The sequence below is a fragment of the Bombina bombina genome, chromosome 3 (assembly GCF_027579735.1).
Source record: "Bombina bombina isolate aBomBom1 chromosome 3, aBomBom1.pri, whole genome shotgun sequence".
NCBI classification, from domain to species: Eukaryota; Metazoa; Chordata; class Amphibia; order Anura; family Bombinatoridae; genus Bombina; species Bombina bombina.
Window position 1 is genome coordinate 223,440,710 of NC_069501.1, and position 20,449 is coordinate 223,461,158.

A 20,449-nucleotide genomic window follows, 5' to 3' on the forward strand; every position below is an offset into this window, starting at 1 on the left:
TAGTAACTTTGTACAGCGCTAGTCGCACGACTCAGGTGTGGAACTTGTGCTGCTTATTGAATCGGTGTCATTTTACACTCTGGACCAGCAGTGCTCTGTGAGTCCTGAGCTGTATTTCTGTGTGTGTTTAACCCCTTTGTGGGGGTTAAGCACACAGTAGTGTAGGGTCGATATTCCTAAATGGACATGGCCCTCTAATAATGTCTAACACTAGGGGCTGGATAATCTAAAGGTCTCTGGACTCGCCAGTTCTTCTATTTCCATGGTAAAATTATCTAAATCCACTATTTACCCTGAAAACAAGGTGTCTCACTAAGGGGCGTATACTGCGTTTTCGTGTGGGGAGGAGATGCATAAATTACAAAACTGCACTATAATTTTTTTTTTTTCTTTTAAAAACTTAAAAAATGAATAATTACAACCAATCATACAAAAATACGCGGGAAAAAGTTGCACTGTTACAGTGCATAAAAAAATAGTAACAATTCTTCACCAAAAATCGTATTTAAAAAAAAATTTGTATGAAAATCACACAAAATATGCACAGCATAAATCTTAATTTAAGTTCACAGGATGTGCAAAATTCATACTTCTAAGTACAAAATACAAATCGTAATTGTTTTTTCTAAAATGGGCTAAACATAGGAGTTCCATGGGTGCTTATGAAATAGTCTCTCTAATCCCAGCGTAATTCTGTAAATATTTTCTCATTTCAGCTCTGCTCTTTCTCGCAAACTAAAAGTTGCCAAACTTTTCTCAAAATACTTATAACCCTAATATAAAAACGCAAGCGTACAGAAATATAGGCGATTGTAAGATGCTTTACACAGAAAGCAGCATAATGTGATTTGTATTGTTTGCAGGATTTAATATTTAAAGTACACTCACTGCTAACTTTGCTCTATGGAGGGAATTGTTCCTTTCCAGCAAGCTCTATTACTTTTAATAGGATACTTCTCTCCACCCTGCAGGGGCTGCCCCCCTTTTTTTTTTTTTTTTTTTTTGGTAATTCCACCAGGGCAGCCCCTGCGATGCTCGGCGGGAAAAACCACGTTTGATCTGGCAAAGTTTATATTTATAAGGTTCTAGATTTCTGATGCAATTTTTTTATCTAACCAAATGCACCTGTCATGGTTGATAATATATTTCCTACCTGTTCTATGTTACATTTTTGCATATATTGTGTATTGTTTTAGTATTTTATTGTTACCCTATTGTATTAATGCAATGTTTTGTGGACCCAGGACATACTTAAAAACAAGAGAAATCTCAATGTATCCTTTCTGGTAAAATATATTTTATAAATAAAAAAAGGGTCATGAAAAACATTTTTCTTCCATGATTCAGATTGCGCATACAATTTTAAAAAACTTTCTAGTTTACTTCTGTTAATTTATCTTCTTTGTTCTTTTGGTATCCTTTGTTGAATAGAATACCTTTTGGTAGTCTCAAGAACAGTAATGCACTACTGTGAGCTGTCTGCTGATTGGTGGCTGCATATATATGACTTTTCATTGGCTCACCTGATGTTTTCAGCTAGCTCTCATTAGTGCTTGCTTCTGTTTCAACAAAGGATACTAAAGAATGAAGCAAATTTGAGAAAAAAAGCATATTGGAAAGTTGTTTAAAACTGAATGCTCTGTCACAAAAGATAAAAATGTTTACTGTCCCTTTAATTATATTTGATTATATTGTAAAATAAAATATTTTAGTTGACGATCATCTACATCTGTGTATATAATATATATATATATATATATTTTTTTAAATGGGCATAAAACTCCCAAAAAAATCTTTAATGATTCAGATAATGTAAAATAAAAAAATAAAACTTTTCCAGTTTACTTCTATTAAATTGACTTTGTTCTCTTGGTATCCCGTTTTGAAAAGCAGGTAGGAAGGTGTAGGAGTGTACACGTGACTGGCCCAATATATGGCAGTCTTTTTATAACAGTTATACATGCAAGAACAGCAGGTGGCAGCAGTGTTTCCGGTTATGTAGTGTACCAGTAATGTGCATGCTACCTATCTAGATCTCTTCAACAAAGAATACCATAAGAACAAAGTAAATTTGATAAAAGAAGCAACTTGAAAACTTTGTTAAAATTGTATGCTCTGTCCAAATCGTGAAAAAGAAAAAATGGTTTAATTTCCCTTTTAAAGTCCCCCATCTCCATTTTCACTAACGGAGCTTGGTCAGCATGGTCGCTTGAAAACAATGGGTTCTCCTTTGCAAGGCCTCTCCCAAACCTAGATATTGCAGCTACAAAAATATGGCCTTATTGTTGTCACTACTGTGTAAGTCATCCAAGGCATTATCCTCTTACCTAACCCTAAACTGCCACAGTGGTACCTGCAATTTTTGTATTGTGGGATTAATTGTTCAATGACATTAAGTGAGCCCCAAGATTCCTGATGCCACATGGTCACCAGTAACATAACCCCCCTTTTTTGTAATGTTAAAAACATTCTCTTTTAGATAATAATATAAATGTCTGTTTCATTTCATTTAAAAGGTGTACTGTAGATGCACATTTTAAAGGGACAGTAAACATATTTTAATATGAAATGTAATGTGTAGAGGAACTTTGCAATATATATTCATTTTGTCCCCTTTTCCTGTCATTTATCTCCTTACATTTTGGATTTTTACTTTATAAGGGCTGGAAATACACACTAAAGACTTCTCAAGGCTAACCTTGCTACTTATCTTTCCTTGTCTTCTGCAGACTAAAGCCCATATTGTGCCACCACCAGTCAGCAGCTGGCTACCAGCTCTTGAGCCTACTGTGGCATGCTTTTCAACAAAGGATGCCAAATGAACAATGCAAATGAGATATTAGAGTGTACAATTTGAAACAACTTTCCAATTTACTTCTATCTGAATCATGAAAGAAACATTTTGAGTTTCATGTCCCTTTAATGTAAATCTCAAAAAATGACTATTTAGCAGATTGAACCAAATACATTAAATTTCTCTTTTGTGGTAAACTAACCCATACACCAGATAGACCCAAAGGACACTAAACTTGACATTGCATTGCCCATAAACTAATAGGAAACCGATTACTGCACAGCTCACTGGCTGATAAAGGCTCTTCCCACAATTTTATTGGTGGCAGTGATGCACAAGTACAAAGTACATCTATTGAGAAAATAGATATTTAAATGTTCTCTTTTAGATTCAGCATATAATTCCTAGATGGTTTGTTTTATTTAACTGAAAAAGTTGGAATGTCCCATTAAAACCCCCACACTACAAAGGCTCAATGTTGATAATGAAGTGCTTAAAATTTAGTTCACCTGGCAATATTTCCTTGTAATGCCATCAAATGCCGCACCCATGTTGGTGAGTTATGCTTTCTTCAGGTGGAGCCTGATGCCCATCTGTTATACAGAAGATCTCTGTAGTTTCCAGAAAGTTGTAAGTCAGATCATTGTGCAAGTATGGCTACTACTGCTGTACACATATACAGAGATTATGGTCTCTGCTAACAAGAGAGCAAAATATACCAATGAAAATGATTAGTTACAAGTGCACAGGCTGTGGTTACACAGTGGAACCACAAGCAGGCAGAAGGAAAGAATAAAGGGGCGCCTCATGTGCATATCGGTAGATCTTGTCAAGAGATGCAACAATGTAAACCAAAAATGGTTACTCACATTTAGCTGAAGAACACCTATGTGCTTGTAGACACAGGTCGATAGATTGAGGTGTATCAGCTCACCTATCTCCAGCAAACTGGAACGTTTCACAAGTCTCTCACTAGAGCAAAATGCATAGTGCTGAATGGATCACACTTTAACCACAATATGCTTAAAAAGAAAAAACATGTTTTGATAAAAACCAGATTAAAAACAGAATACGCATAAAGGGTATAGGGGCATCGCAGTGAACCGTTTTCATGCAACGCGTTTCTCTGCCTAAGGAAAGAATATAACATAGGGAGTAATGGAGGACACACATTCAGCGCTGGACACTGACCGGTTTACTGGTACTGCCCTTTTTTTGTCACACAACAAATTAGAAGCCTGTACTCTGCTTACCTCATTGTGGTCAGGCCTTCTTTCCTCATGTGGTCTGGGGGCTTCTGTTTCAGGGTATGGGTATTATATTAGCCTTAAAGGGATATGAAACAAAACATTTTTCTTTCATGATTCAGATAGAGCATGCAATTTTAAGCAACTTTCTAATTTACTCCTATTATCAATTTTTCTTTGTTCTCTTGATATCTTTATTTGAAAAGCTGGAATGTAGGCTTAGGAGCTGGCTGGCTTCAGCAAAAATAGGCTGGCTCTTAAGCTTACATTCCTGCTTTTTAAAATAAAGATATCAAGAGAACGAAGAAAAATTGATAATCGGAGTAAATAAGAAAGTTGTTTAAAATTGCATGCTCTATCTGAATCATGAAAGAAAAAATTTGGGTTCAGTGTCCCTTTAAATATGTAGCCAAATTTATAGTTTGAGAAAATGTTTTAGCACATACTTATCATGTTGATTTAATTTGTTACAAATGTTGTGTGACCAATACTAAAAAGAGTTTAAAATGCATAACGTGGTATTTGCTATTGACTAGTGGTAATGCTTCTTTTTCTTTAGCCAGTAAATTAAATGCAGAGAACAGCGCCTTGCCCGAAGGGAAGGTGAAAATTAGACTGGATAACGATGGAAGTTTACTGGAAGTGGATGAAGATGATGTGGAAAAGGTGATATTTCTGTACTGTTCTGTGTTGAAAATCTGCCAACAAAAGAGGCAATATTTCTCCAACATAGGTGTGTCCGGTCCACGGCGTCATCCTTACTTGTGGGATATTCTCTTCCCCAACAGGAAATGGCAAAGAGCCCAGCAAAGCTGGTCACATGATCCCTCCTAGGCTCCGCCTTCCCCAGTCATTCTCTTTGCCGTTGCACAGGCAACACTTGCACTTATTTCAGACTCTTAACCAAGCCCAAAGTTTTAGAAGTATACTGATGTATACCTACTCCAGCTTGCTTCTGATTGTGTAAAGAGGCTTTTCATATGCAGGGGAGGGGGGGGGGGGAGGGGTGTCTTCTCTTTTTGGTATACAACCACTTTCAGTGGGAGTTCCAGCTAACCTTTTCAACAGAGCTAAACTGGAAGCTTCGAAGTACTTTTTTTTTAATTAATTTTTATTGAGGGTTAAAGAAACAGTCATACAGGCACTTTTAAAGGAGGGTTGTACAGCCATTATACTTCACAACAGTAAATCGTAACCCAGATTTAAAAAATTGCAGCTAGTACAGGAGTGTAAAATTCAATAATAAAAACAATTATCTAAATAGTACCTTCATTATATATCAAAAGACAACAAACTCTAACCCACATTTTTTGTTTAGTGTATCTCCTTGGAACTGAGGAGGCCACTTTTGGGCCTCCAACTTAGCTAGTAAGAGGGATAGTAGGAGAATTGCAATCATATGAGGTCACTTTTGGACCTTTATAAACCTGTTTAACTATTGATATAACAAATATGTTAGAAAATAATGGAAAATAACAAACAAACAAACAAGAGACAAAAACAAAATGGGCTTCTTTTGGACACTGCTTGGAAATTACCTGGAGCGTTAAAAACAAATATGCATAGGTTCAGGTTATCCTGCTAAGCTTAAAATATCCACAAAAGTGGGAGGGTGCGTGGGTTTAGAAGAAAGCTGGAAATTAATCAAACGGACATATGAACTGGTGACCAATGACTAGGCGATGCAAAACTACTAGATGCAAACGGGACTTAAACCATTTCTTACAATTTATTGGATAGACAGAGTATAGTGGATTATCCCTGCTCTCTCTGTACGATTACTAGGGGGGATGATTCTTTTAGGTGGCTAGGTACATCCACACTCACTACACGTGTGCAACATGGTCACATAGCTTCAACCCCAATTAGAGCACAATTAGGGTATCAGTAGAGTGGCAAATATATCCCCAGATTAGAGGCTAACCATGAATAAAATACTTTATAAAACATAATAGAACATAATAGGCAACGTTTATGGCTGTCTATAGTGAAAAGGCTTGTGGTAACTGTAAAATGTCAGTTTGCCCCCTCGGCCGTCGACGGCAATGAAGTCCCCACCAATGCCTTTTTCATGACAGTGGAAATTATAAAGTTGCGGTAACAGGTTTCAACCAACACAAAGCAGTGGTTCCTAGATTTTAGCAGAGAATGTCCAGTCAAAAGGGAAGCCAGTATGCATGTCGGCAAGCGCAGCTAGATCCATGTGGTGTTTAAGAGGTATAAGAGCCAACTGCATCCGACTTAGCAGAAACCCGGCATTTAGCCTACCCCTAATTTGTCCATTACCGTTCTGTTTGCGGGTGCAGATGGTATAGTGTTGTGCAGGAGTGGTTCCTATAGTAACTTACACTCTCGATGATAAGCCTTCTACCTCTCACCACCAAATTGCTCTCGAGAGTTGTGTATGGATAAACCCTCAATCTTCGTCGGCTTGACAGTAGTGTGGAGTTAGGGAATGTCCCGTTTTGATAAAGGTCTGCCTCCCAAACAACGTCTTTATCCGCTACAGGGTCCGTGCTGCCGCTCTCTACAGGAGAAATGAGGTTAGTGTTCAGTGTAGCGCCGGCAGCTCCCCTCATGGTGTGTTTATGTCGCGGCTGAAAGGGCAGATAGGGGCTCATAGGCAGAAGGGGGATCTGTGGCCTAGAGGCAACCTCAAATTCAAAGAAGTCGTCGTCCTCACTGTTGGCTAAATTGGTATCCCTTAGCTCTTCATTGTCCTGTAGTGGCCAGTTAGCTTCAGAGGCTTTCTTGTCCTGCTGTGTGTCAAGTGAAGGCGGATTCTCGTAGCACTCGGAAGGCTGGCAATCTGTCTCCGGAACGTGATCCAACAGGTCAACATCAGTTGTAGGGTTTTTCCCCTCGTATGTCCATACTGTAGCCATCCGTCTCTCTAGTTGAAGAAAGTGGTCATTTAGGATGTCACGCATCTCCTTTATCAGGATAGTTGCAAAAGGCTCCATTCTGTAGCGAGAATTTGCAGTGTCTTTGCAATGCTTAATAAAAAATTAAAAAAAAAGCGTATAAGCTGCTCATACCCGGTCAGAGATTTACGGGGGGGGGGGGGGGGGGGTGTTGAGGACTGCTCCTTATGAGAGTTGCCACAGGCCTCAACGCTCCGGATCGGCAATCTGGTGCAAATTTCATCTCAATCTGGTGTCTATAGATTCAGTACACTCTGTGTAGTTCAGAGACCTTAGTTAAAAATACAGATGGCTTCATAAACTGCTGATAGTTGGCAAGTTATCTGCATTTCTCACGCAGCTACCGATTGCTTCCATTCAAGGTGCTGCCCAGAGACACGCCCCCGAAGTACGTTTTTAAACGGTTTTATACTGGATTTTTATATCAGTATCTCTACATATTATTTAGTTGTGTGTGTTTTGAGCGGCAATGTGAAAAGAGTGAATTACATGATGGGAATTTACATTTTTATAATTGCAGACATACAATTGTGTTTAGGAGCAAATTTAAAAGGACAGACTAGTCAAAATTAAACTTGATTTATGATTCAAATAGGGCTAACAATTTATTAGGTATATGAGTCCACGATCCATTACTCCTGGGAATTACTTTTCCTGCCACTAGGAGGAGGCAAAGATTCCCAAACCTCAGAGCTCTATATAAACCCTCCCACCTCTATAGTAATCAGTCTTGTCTTTGGCTCCACTGGAGGTAGGTGAAGAATGAAGATGTGCAAGATTGTTTGTCTTATTTTAGAGTTTCCTGGTTCAAACCCTTTCCCCCCCCCCCCCTCTTTAGTACTGACTATGTCATGAGGGACATATTTGGAGTATTAGGCATTAAAGTGATGGTGAACTCTGCTGTAGTACAACTGTGTAATTACACTTTACATTAATCAAATATTTAAACTGCAGCATTTTTGTTTTTGGACTTACTTTATATTTTTTTGATCAGTTTATAATAATCATATTAATTATTAGCTCCGTCCCCAATGCTTTCCCTTCTAGTACTGAAGTGACGTGCATTACCGTTCCACCCACTCTACACTTCAGGGCCTTTGCATGCTCCAGAGAGGGTTCTAAAATAGCGCATGCATAAGGGTCTCAATGACGTATGCCAAGTAAACATTGAATCTTGTGTTTTAATGTTTACTTAGTTTTGTGACGAAATCAAACGATACGGATTGGACGACTGTCGAAGAAGAAGTGGGCTGTAATTCACATGCGTGTACAGCGCACACAGACATAAGCCAGTCTAGCGACTTGAATAATGATTGGATGCGCCAGCAAGGAACAATTTATTTGACTGCAGGGGGGCCAGAGGGGGCTCGCAATCCAGCAAAATATAGGAGCTCAGAAGGATATTTTATATGTATGTTACTTTTTTTTTTTCTCCTTTTTGGTGCCTAGTGAACGTGTATGCATGCGCGCCTAGACGTTGTGGTCGCTTTTAGTAGCAGTTTGGCTGCTGGCAGGTTGGGTGTGGGTTCCCCTCTCCTATGAGCTCTGTATTTACCATGGATCATGCTGATTCTTTGCAAGCTGGGCCTAATCCAGATTTGGAAGCTATTTCTGATAAGCATTTTTCTATAATTTATAAATGTGTTTTATGCAAACACTCTGATGCAAGTCTGTCCGGCTGGGGTGCTGTATGAGGTTGGCGTTTTGCTCAAGGGCTTTAACCATCCTGGGAGGTCAGGTTGCCCATAAATATTTAAGAACTCCAAGCAATTCACAGGACTCTTCTCTTTGGCCCCAGTTAAGGATGAAATTCTTCCTTCAGTTTCAGTCTGTCAATGTTACAGCTGTGGCTTATATCAGTCACCAGGGGGGAACCAGGATTTCCTTGGCGATGAAGGAAGTTTAGACAATCCTGGATTGGTCAGAGATCCATCATTGTCATATATCTGCTGTTGATGGTCCAGGAGTGGACAATTGAGAAGCAGATTTTCTCAGTCCTCAGACAATCCTTCCAGGGAAATGGTCTCTTCATACAGATGTATTCAGTCAAATTGTGAGTTTTTGGGGCCTACCACAGATAGAGCTCATGGCTTCCACGTTAAAGAACAAACTTCCTCAGTATTTTTTTCCAGGTCCAGGAAACCAAGGGCTCTGGAGACAGATGCTCTGAGAATGCTTTGGTCATTTCGGCAAGCTTATGTGTTTCCTCCTCCTGTTCTGTTATCCAGAGTTAAAGCCAAGGTCAAACAAAACAATGCATCAGTGATTCTACCAACTCTGAAATGACTTTGAAGAGTTTGGTTTGCAGATCTGGTTCAGATGACCAGTTACCAGCCCTGACCTCTTCCTTTAAAAGATCTATTGTCTCAAGGTCTCGTTTTCCATCCAGATCTAAAATCTGTTAATACTCTTGTTCAGGCTAGGAAAACGGTTACTATACAAATCTGTTATATGGTTTGGAAAGCCTTTATCTCTTGGTGTTTTCTTCATAATGATTCTTGCCATTCTTTTAGGATTCTGTTAGGCTGGGGTGCGGTCTGGGACTCCCTGAAAAGTCAGGGTCTATGGTCTCTGGAAGAATCTCTTCTCCCAATAAACGTTTTGGAACTGAGAGCGATATTCAATACGCTCCAGGCATGGCCTCAACTAGCGGAGGTCAAATTAATCAGATTTCAGTCGGACAACATCACGACTGTAGCGTACATCAATCATCAGGGAGGAACAAAGAGTTCCCTAGCGATGAAGGAAGTAACCAAGATCATCAAATGGGCGGAGGATCACTCCTGCCATCTATCTGCAATTCACATCCCAGGAGTAGACAACTGGGAGGCGGATTTTCTGAGTCGTCAGACTTTCCATCCGGGGGAGTGGGAACTCCACCCGGAGGTTTTTGCTCAGTTGACCCAGCTATGGGGCATTCCAGAATTGGATCTGATGGCATCCCGTCAGAACACCAAACTTCCCCTTTACGGATCCAGGTCCAGGGATCCCAAGGCGGCATTGATAGATGCTTTAGTAGCGCCTTGGTCATTCAGTCTAGCTTATGTCTTTCCACCGTTTCCTCTTCTCCCTCGGCTAGTTGCCAGAATCAAGCAGGAGAAGGCTTCGAGGCAGGATCTTCGAATTCAGGGTCCATTCAAGCATCCAAATCTAGTTTCTCTGCAACTGACTGCTTGGAGATTGAACGCTTAATTCTAGCTAAGCGCGGGTTCTCTTAATCTGTTATAGATACTCTGATCCAGGCCAGAAAGCCTGTCACCAGGAAAATTTACCATAAGATATGGCGGAAATATCTTTGTTGGTGTGAATCCAAGGGTTACTCGTGGAGTAAGGTTAGGATTCCAAGGATATTGTCATTTCTCCAAGAAGGTTTGGAGAAAGGTTTGTCAGCTAGTTCCTTAAAGGGACAGATATCTGCTCTGTCTATCCTGTTACACAAGCGTCTGGCAGCTGTACCAGACGTTCAGGCGTTTGCACAGGCCCTAGTTAGAATCAAGCCTGTCTACAGACCTGTGGCTCCTCCATGGAGTCTAAATTTAGTTCTTTCAGTTCTTCAAGGGGTTCCGTTTGAACCTTTGCATTCCATAGATATTAAGTTATTATCTTGGAAAGTTTTGTTTTTGGTAGCTATTTCTTCTGCTCGAAGAGTTTCTGAATTGTCTGCTTTGCAGTGTAATTCACCCTATCTGGTGTTCCATGCAGATAAGGTTGTTTTGCGTACCAAACCTGGTTTCCTTCCAAAAGTGGTTTCTAATAAGAATATTAACCAGGAAATCATTGTTCCTTCTCTGTGCCCTAATCCAGTTTCTAAGAAGGAACGACTGTTACACAATTTTAATGTGGTTCGTGCTTTAAAATTCTATTTAAAGGCAACTAAAGATTTCAGACAAACATCATCCTTGTTTGTTGTCTATTCTGGTAAGAGGAGAGGTCAGAAAGCGACTGCTACCTCTTTCCTTTTGGCTGAAAAGCATCATCCGATTGGCTTATGAGACTGCTGGACAGCAGCCTCCTGAACGAGTTAGAGCTCATTCCACTAGAGCTGTGGCTTCCACATGGGCTTTCAAGAATGAGGCTTCTGTTGAACAGATTTGTAAGGCAGCGACTTGGTCTTCACTGCATACATTTGCCAAATTTTACAAATTCGATACTTTTGCTTCTTCGGAGGCTATTTTTGGGAGAGAGGTTTTGCAAGCAGTGGTGCCTTCCGTTTAGGTTCCCTCCCTTCATCCGTGTCCTAAAGCTTTGGTATTGGTATCCCACAAGTAAGGATGAATCCGTGGACTGGATACACCATGTAAGAGAAAACAGAATTTATGCTTACCTGATAAATTACTTTCTCTTACGGTGTATCCAGTCCACGGCCCGCCCTGGCAATTAAGTCAGGTTCAAATTTATTTTTGTAAAACTACAGTCACCACTGCACCTATAGTTTCTCTGCTGTGTGCTCTCTTTGCCACTTCCTGTAGGGATTGAGAATATCCCACAAGTAAGGCTGAATCCGTGGACTGGATACACCGTAAGAGAAAGTAATTTATCAGGTAAGCATAAATTCTGTTTTTGCTCTGTTTCATTCTCTCCTCTGTCAGCTTGGCTATACGTCAGATTGATTGCTATAGCGGTTGGGGGATTTATATAGAGCTCTGAGGTTTGGGAAGCTTTCCCTCCTCCTAGTGGCAGTAGACAGTAATTTTCTGGAGTAATGGATTGTGGACTCTTATCACAATGAAAGAAAGGAATGTATTAGGTAAGATATACATTTATGTTTCTAAACAACTGTCCAATTAACTTTTATCAACAAATTTGCTTTGTTCTTTTGGTATTCTTTATTGAAAGTTAAACCTAGGTTGGCTCATATGCTAATTTATAAGACGTTGAAGAGCACCTTTTTTCAGAGCATTTGGTCAGTTTTTCAAAGCTAGACAGAGCTAGTTCTTGTGTGCCATATTGATAACATTGTGCTCACTCCCCTGGAGTTAGTTATGTCAGCACTGATTGGCTAAAATGGATGTCTGTCAAAAGAACTGGAATAAGGGGGCAGTCTGCAGAGGCTTAGATACAAGGTAATCACAGAGGTAAAAAGTATATTAATATTGGTTATGCAAAACTGGGGAAGGAAAATAAAAGGATTACCTATATTTTTAAACCATAACGATTCTGGAGTAGACTGTCTCTTTAATGCTTACAATTAGACACTGGGGCAAACTTACATATAGGTAGCTGGTACTGAAACCAAAAACGCAAATGTTCTCTAGCAAAAATGTTGTGAAGGGAGTTGTTTAGTGTGATAAATAGGACCTTTAAAATGACTGCGTTTCTATTCCAATATATATATATAATAATTTTGATTTATCTTCATTTTATTGTGGTATAATATTTGTTCTAAAAATTTAAATGTGTTTTTTTCTCCAACATAGGTGTGTCCGGTCCACGGCGTCATCCTTACTTGTGGGATATTCTCTTCCCCAACAGGAAATGGCAAAGAGCCCAGCAAAGCTGGTCACATGATCCCTCCTAGGCTCCGCCTACCCCAGTCATTCTCTTTGCCGTTGTACAGGCAACATCTCCACGGAGATGGCTTAGAGTTTTTTAGTGTTTAACTGTAGTTTTTATTATTCAATCAAGAGTTTGTTATTTTAAAATAGTGCTGGTATGTACTATTTACTCAGAAACAGAAAAGAGATGAAGATTTCTGTTTGTATGAGGAAAATGATTTTAGCAACCGTCACTAAAATCCATGGCTGTTCCACACAGGACTGTTGAGAGCAATTAACTTCAGTTGGGGGAACAGTGAGCAGTCTCTTGCTGCTTGAGGTATGACACATTCTAACAAGACGATGTAATGCTGGAAGCTGTCATTTTCCCTATGGGATCCGGTAAGCCATGTTTATAAAGATCGTAAATAAGGGCTTCACAAGGGCTTATTAAGACTGTAGACTTTTTCTGGGCTAAATCGATTCATTATTAACACATATTTAGCCTTGAGGAATCATTTTATCTGGGTATTTTGATATAATAATATCGGCAGGCACTGTTTTAGACTCCTTATTATTTAGGGGCTTTCCTAAATCATAGGCAGAGCCTCATTTTCGCGCCGGTGTTGCGCACTTGTTTTTGAGAGGCATGACATGCAGTCGCATGTGAGAGGAGCTCTGATACTTAGAAAAGACTTTCTGAAGGCGTCATTTGGTATTGTATTCCCCTTTGGGCTTGGTTGGGTCTCAGCAAAGCAGATACCAGGGACTGTAAAGGGGTTAAAGTTAAAAACGGCTCCGGTTCCGTTATTTTAAGGGTTAAAGCTTCCAAATTTGGTGTGCAATACTTTTAAGGCTTTAAGACACTGTGGTGAAAATTTGGTGAATTTTGAACAATTCCTTCATGTTTTTTCGCAATTGCAGTAATAAAGTGTGTTCAGTTTAAAATTTAAAGTGACAGTAACGGTTTTATTTTAAAACGTTTTTTGTACTTTGTTATCAAGTTTATGCCTGTTTAACATGTCTGAACTACCAGATAGACTGTGTTCTGAATGTGGGGAAGCCAGAATTCCTATTCATTTAAATAAATGTGATTTATGTGACAATGACAATGATGCCCAAGATGATTCCTCAAGTGAGGGGAGTAAGCATGGTACTGCATCATTCCCTCCTTCGTCTACACGAGTCTTGCCCACTCAGGAGGCCCCTAGTACATCTAGCGCGCCAATTCTCCTTACTATGCAACAATTAACGGCTGTAATGGATAATTCTGTCAAAAACATTTTAGCCAAAATGAACACTTACCAGCGTAAGCGTGACTGCTCTGTTTTAGATACTGAAGAGCATGACGACGCTGATAATAATGGTTCTGAAGGGCCCCTAACCCAGTCTGATGGGGCCAGGGAGGTTTTGTCTGAGGGAGAAATTACTGATTCAGGGAACATTTCTCAACAAGCTGAACCTGATGTGATTACGTTTAAATTTAAGTTGGAACATCTCCGCATTCTGCTCAAGGAGGTATTATCCACTCTGGATGATTGTGACAAGTTGGTCATCCCAGAGAAACTATGTAAAATGGACAAGTTCCTAGAGGTCCCGGGACTCCCAGAAGCTTTTCCTATACCCAAGCGGGTGGCGGACATTGTTAATAAAGAATGGGAAAGGCCCGGTATTCCTTTCGTCCCTCCCCCCATATTTAAAAAATTGTTTCCTATGGTCGACCCCAGAAAGGACTTATGGCAGACAGTCCCCAAGGTCGAGGGAGCGGTTTCCACTTTAAACAAACGCACCACTATACCCATAGAGGATAGTTGTGCTTTTAAAGATCCTATGGATAAAAAATTAGAAGGTTTACTTAAAAAGATGTTTGTTCAGCAGGGTTACCTTCTACAACCTATTTCATGCATTGTCCCTGTCACTACAGCCGCATGTTTCTGGTTCGATGAGCTGATAAAGGCGGTCGATAGTGATTCTCCCCCTTATGAGGAGATTATGGACAGAATCAATGCTCTCAAATTGGCTAATTCTTTCACCCTAGACGCCACTTTGCAATTGGCTAGGTTAGCGGCTAAGAATTCAGGGTTTGCTATTGTGGCGCGCAGAGCGCTTTGGTTGAAATCTTGGTCAGCTGATGCGTCTTCCAAGAACAAGCTACTTAACATTCCTTTCAAGGGGAAAACGCTGTTTGGCCCTGACTTGAAAGAGATTATCTCTGATATCACTGGGGGTAAGGGCCACGCCCTTCCTCAGGATCGGCCTTTCAAGGCAAAAAATAAACCTAATTTTCGTCCCTTTCGTAGAAACGGACCAGCCCAAAGTGCTACGTCCTCTAAGCAAGAGGGTAATACTTCTCAAGCCAAGCCAGTTTGGAGACCAATGCAAGGCTGGAACAAGGGAAAGCAGGCCAAGAAACCTGCCACTGCTACCAAGACAGCATGAAATGTTGGCCCCCGATCCGGGACCGGATCTGGTGGGGGGCAGACTCTCTCTCTTCGCTTGGGCAAGAGATGTTCTGGATCCTTGGGCGCTAGAAATAGTCTCCCAAGGTTATCTTCTGGAATTCAAGGGGCTTCCCCCAAGGGGGAGGTTCCACAGGTCTCAGTTGTCTTCAGACCACATAAAAAGACAGGCATTCTTACATTGTGTAGAAGACCTGTTAAAAATGGGAGTGATTCATCCTGTTCCATTAAGAGAACAAGGGATGGGGTTCTACTCCAATCTGTTCATAGTTCCCAAAAAAGAGGGAACGTTCAGACCAATCTTAGATCTCAAGATCTTAAACAAGTTTCTCAAGGTTCCATCGTTCAAGATGGAAACCATTCGAACTATTCTTCCTTCCATCCAGGAAGGTCAATTCATGACCACGGTGGATTTAAAGGATGCGTATCTACATATTCCTATCCACAAGGAACATCATCGGTTCCTAAGGTTCGCATTCCTGGACAAGCATTACCAGTTCGTGGCGCTTCCTTTCGGATTAGCCACTGCTCCAAGGATTTTCACAAAGGTACTAGGGTCCCTTCTAGCTGTGCTAAGACCAAGGGGCATTGCTGTAGTACCTTACTTGGACGACATTCTGATTCAAGCGTCGTCCCTTCCTCAAGCAAAGGCTCACACGGACATTGTCCTGGCCTTTCTCAGATCTCACGGATGGAAAGTGAACGTGGAAAAGAGTTCTCTATCTCCGTCAACAAGGGTTCCCTTCTTGGGAACAATAATAGACTCCTTAGAAATGAGGATTTTTCTGACAGAGGCCAGAAAAACAAAACTTCTAGACTCTTGTCGGATACTTCATTCCGTTCCTCTTCCTTCCATAGCGCAGTGCATGGAAGTGATCGGTTTGATGGTAGCGGCAATGGACATAGTTCCTTTTGCGCGCATTCATCTAAGACCATTACAACTGTGCATGCTCAGTCAGTGGAATGGGGACTATACAGACTTGTCTCCGAAGATACAAGTAAGTCAGAGGACCAGAGACTCACTCCGTTGGTGGCTGTCCCTGGACAACCTGTCACAAGGGATGACATTCCGCAGACCGGAGTGGGTCATCGTCACGACCGACGCCAGTCTGATGGGCTGGGGCGCGGTCTGGGGATCCCTGAAAGCTCAGGGTCTTTGGTCTCGGGAAGAATCTCTTCTACCGATAAATATTCTGGAACTGAGAGCGATATTCAATGCTCTCAAGGCTTGGCCTCAGCTAGCGAGGGCCAAGTTCATACGGTTTCAATCAGACAACATGACAACTGTTGCGTACATCAACCATCAGGGGGGAACAAGGAGTTCCCTAGCGATGGAAGAAGTGACCAAAATCATTCTATGGGCGGAGTCTCACTCCTGCCACCTGTCTGCTATCCACATCCCAGGAGTGGAAAATTGGGAAGCGGATTTTCTGAGTCGTCAGACATTGCATCCGGGGGAGTGGGAACTCCATCCGGAAATCTTTGCCCAAGTCACTCAGCTGTGGGGCATTCCAGACATGGATCTGATGGCCTCTCGTCAGAACTTCAAAGTTCCTTGCTACGGGTCCAGATCCAGGGATCCCAAGGCGGCTCTAGTGGATGCACTAGTAGCACCTTGGACCTTCAAACTAGCTTATGTGTTCCCGCCGTTTCCTCTCATCCCCAGGCTGGTAGCCAGGATCAATCAGGAGAGGGCGTCGGTGATCTTGATAGCTCCTGCGTGGCCACGCAGGACTTGGTATGCAGATCTGGTGAATATGTCATCGGCTCCACCTTGGAAGCTACCTTTGAGACGAGACCTTCTTGTTCAGGGTCCGTTCGAACATCCGAATCTGGTTTCACTCCAGCTGACTGCTTGGAGATTGAACGCTTGATCTTATCGAAGCGAGGGTTCTCAGATTCTGTTATCGATACTCTTGTTCAGGCCAGAAAGCCTGTAACTAGAAAGATTTACCACAAAATTTGGAAAAAATATATCTGTTGGTGTGAATCTAAAGGATTCCCTTGGGACAAGGTTAAGATTCCTAAGATTCTATCCTTCCTTCAAGAAGGATTGGAAAAAGGATTATCTGCTAGTTCCCTGAAGGGACAGATTTCTGCCTTGTCTGTGTTACTTCACAAAAAGCTGGCAGCTGTGCCAGATGTTCAAGCCTTTGTTCAGGCTCTGGTTAGAATTAAGCCTGTTTACAAACCTTTGACTCCTCCTTGGAGTCTCAACTTAGTTCTTTCAGTTCTTCAGGGGGTTCCGTTTGAACCCCTACATTCCGTTGATATTAAGTTATTATCTTGGAAAGTTTTGTTTTTAGTTGCGATTTCTTCTGCTAGAAGAGTTTCAGAATTATCTGCTCTGCAGTGTTCTCCTCCTTATCTGGTGTTCCATGCAGATAAGGTGGTTTTACGTACTAAACCTGGTTTTCTTCCAAAAGTTGTTTCTAACAAAAACATTAACCAGGAGATTATCGTACCTTCTCTGTGTCCGAAACCAGTGTCAAAGAAGGAACGTTTGTTGCACAATCTGGATGTTGTTCGCGCTCTAAAATTCTATTTAGATGCTACAAAGGATTTTAGACAAACATCTTCCTTGTTTGTTGTTTATTCCGGTAAAAGGAGAGGTCAAAAAGCAACTTCTACCTCTCTCTCTTTTTGGATTAAAAGCATCATCAGATTGGCTTACGAGACTGCCGGACGGCAGCCTCCCGAAAGAATCACGGCTCATTCCACTAGGGCTGTGGCTTCCACATGGGCCTTCAAGAACGAGGCTTCTGTTGATCAGATATGTAGGGCAGCGACTTGGTCTTCACTGCACACTTTTACCAAAGTTTACAAGTTTGATACTTTTGCTTCTTCTGAGGCTATTTTTGGGAGAAAGGTTTTGCAAGCCGTGGTGCCTTCCATTTAGGTGACCTGATTTGCTCCCTCCCTTCATCCGTGTCCTAAAGCTTTGGTATTGGTTCCCACAAGTAAGGATGACGCCGTGGACCGGACACACCTATGTTGGAGAAAACAGAATTTATGTTTACCTGATAAATTACTTTCTCCAACGGTGTGTCCGGTCCACGGCCCGCCCTGGTTTTTTTAATCAGGTCTGATAATTTATTTTCTTTAACTACAGTCACCACGGTACCATATGGTTTCTCCTATGCAAATATTCCTCCTTAACGTCGGTCGAATGACTGGGGTAGGCGGAGCCTAGGAGGGATCATGTGACCAGCTTTGCTGGGCTCTTTGCCATTTCCTGTTGGGGAAGAGAATATCCCACAAGTAAGGATGACGCCGTGGACCGGACACACCGTTGGAGAAAGTAATTTATCAGGTAAACATAAATTCTGTTTTTCTTTTTTCTTCAGGCTAATCCCCCATCTCATGACCGGGTGGAAGACTTAACATCTCTGGTTTACCTTAATGAAGCCAGTGTACTGCACACATTGCGACAGCGATATGGAGGGAACCTGATCCACACATGTGCAGGACCAGCCATGGTTATCATGAACCCCCTGAGCTCCCCCTCTATATATTCCGAAAAGGTAAGAACTTTGCTGCATTCTTAGGCAGAATGTTTTATTTGATCACCCGTGTTGCTAAGCTAGACAGCTGTGCCAAATAATTTACTGACGTTTAAGCACTTTATATACACAACCAAAATAACGTGCCATTAATAAACCATGTCCTGTGTGAAAAATAAAAATGTGTAAGCTTGAAAGGGAAAATAAAGACTTGTTTAAAACAGTTTCTTGCAAAAATAACGAATTTTGCTTAAAGGGACATAATACTCATATGCTAAATCACTTGAAACTGATGCAGTATAACTGTAAAAAGCTGACAGGAAAATATCACCTGAGCATCTCTATGTAAAAAAGGAAGATATTTTACCTCACAGTCTCCTCAGCTCAGCAGAGTAAGTTCAGTGTAAAAAGTTATACTTCACCTGCTCCCAGCTGCAGGTAAAAATAAAAAGAAATGAACAGCAGCCAATCAGCATCAGCAGTGCTGAGGTCATGAACTCTTACTGTGATCTCATGAGATTTGACTTAAAGGGACAGTATACTGTAAAATAGTTTTTCCCTTAATGTGTTTACAAATGCTTTTTTTACCAACTGCAGAGTAAAAAATGTATGAAAATGAGCTTTTTAATGTTTATTTCTGTATATTAAAGCTCTGATTTTGTGTTTTGAAGCCACAGCCTAATAAAATAGGTTGAGCTTGTAGGTATAATCAGATCTCATTACTGTATCACATTGTGCACATATACCTGCTTCTTTATCTTCTATCTGTCCTTAAAACAATCACCAATACTTTGAGAGAACTTTATCACACTGGGAGTGTAATTTCTTCTGCTGGCTGTGTTTACAAAGCTTATCTATAGCTGGTACGCGCGGCCACAAACTTTCAGAATAGGTGGGGATACCACATGCTAAATTAACAATTTCAAATGCCAATATAAGGGTAAAGGAGCTACTTGTAAACAATTTAATACACTCCAGCAGGTAAAGTGGATCATTGGGAACAAATTAAAGGGGAGAACATTTTTGAGTAAACTGTCCCTTTAACTCTCATGAGATTTCATAGTAAGCTTCCTTTACCTGATTAGTGAAATAATATGAGAGTTCACGATGCTCATGCTTTCAGCTGTCCCAGGACAGACACACTAAAATGCTGCTTAGAAATCCTTTACAATGGGAGGTGGCTACTGAGAAACTTTTGAGGTAAAATATCTTTCTTTTTTACATAGAAATGTTCAGGAGATATTTTCTAGTCAGCTTTTTACAGCTATGCTGCATCACTTTCAAGTGTTTAAACATTTGGGTATTATGGCCCTTTAAGGAACATTCAAATATAAGTTAGTATAAAAATACTCAGTTACATTTATTTTTTTTCTCTAAGCACAGACATCAGCAGACATTTGTGGTACTCCAAATATGGATATAGCTAGTGAGCAAGGAAAAGGTACATATGCTGTAATCATGGGCTTCATCATTATCTGGATCTGCTGGAAAGTGTTGTAAATGGCAACAACGTAAAGAAATTACATCTAAACAGAAATATAATTTTGTTTCCAAAATCCTGTGATAAAATGTGCCTACAAATAACGGAGTTTCAAAGAACACCGTTTTCTATACATATAATTAGGAGAGTTTATGATTTCCTAGGTTAGACCTGCTTCTAAATTACCCTTTTTCTTGAACAGTCCGGACATAATTTTTCTTTGCCCAGACTTCACTTTTCTCTGTGAGATAAATCAGGGAAGCTAGGGTTATTGTCTCTGTCCGTTCTTTTTTTTGAGAGTGACAGTTTCCATAGCGACAAAAATTCCTTTGGGGGAGTGTTCTTACAGGTACATTCACCTCCAATTATGGTTGTAGCCAAGCTTTTTAATAAGATCATCTCTGTTCTTCTGTTATACCAGATGAGTAAAAACCCATCAGTGTGAAACGGTGAATGGGCTCATCTGATATGTGTACAATCACGCTTCATATGTTACTTGTGTGACTTGAACATCAATAAATGTAATCTCTATTTATATAGTCTCAGATAAAGTTTTTTAACACATGCA

At 40.7% G+C, this 20,449-nt stretch overlaps 1 protein-coding gene across 9 annotated transcripts in view; it reads left to right on the plus strand.

Annotated features, from left to right (window-relative positions):
• Window positions 1-20,449, plus strand: part of MYO18A (myosin XVIIIA) — a 527,256-nt gene that overhangs the window by 25,847 nt on the left and 480,960 nt on the right. For all 9 annotated transcript variants that reach the window (XM_053706173.1, XM_053706175.1, XM_053706166.1 and 6 more), the window contains 2 exons: window positions 4,601-4,707; window positions 18,246-18,422. In XM_053706173.1, the coding sequence (XP_053562148.1) occupies window positions 4,601-4,707; window positions 18,246-18,422 (284 nt within the window). The remainder of the gene's footprint in view (window positions 1-4,600; window positions 4,708-18,245; window positions 18,423-20,449) is intronic.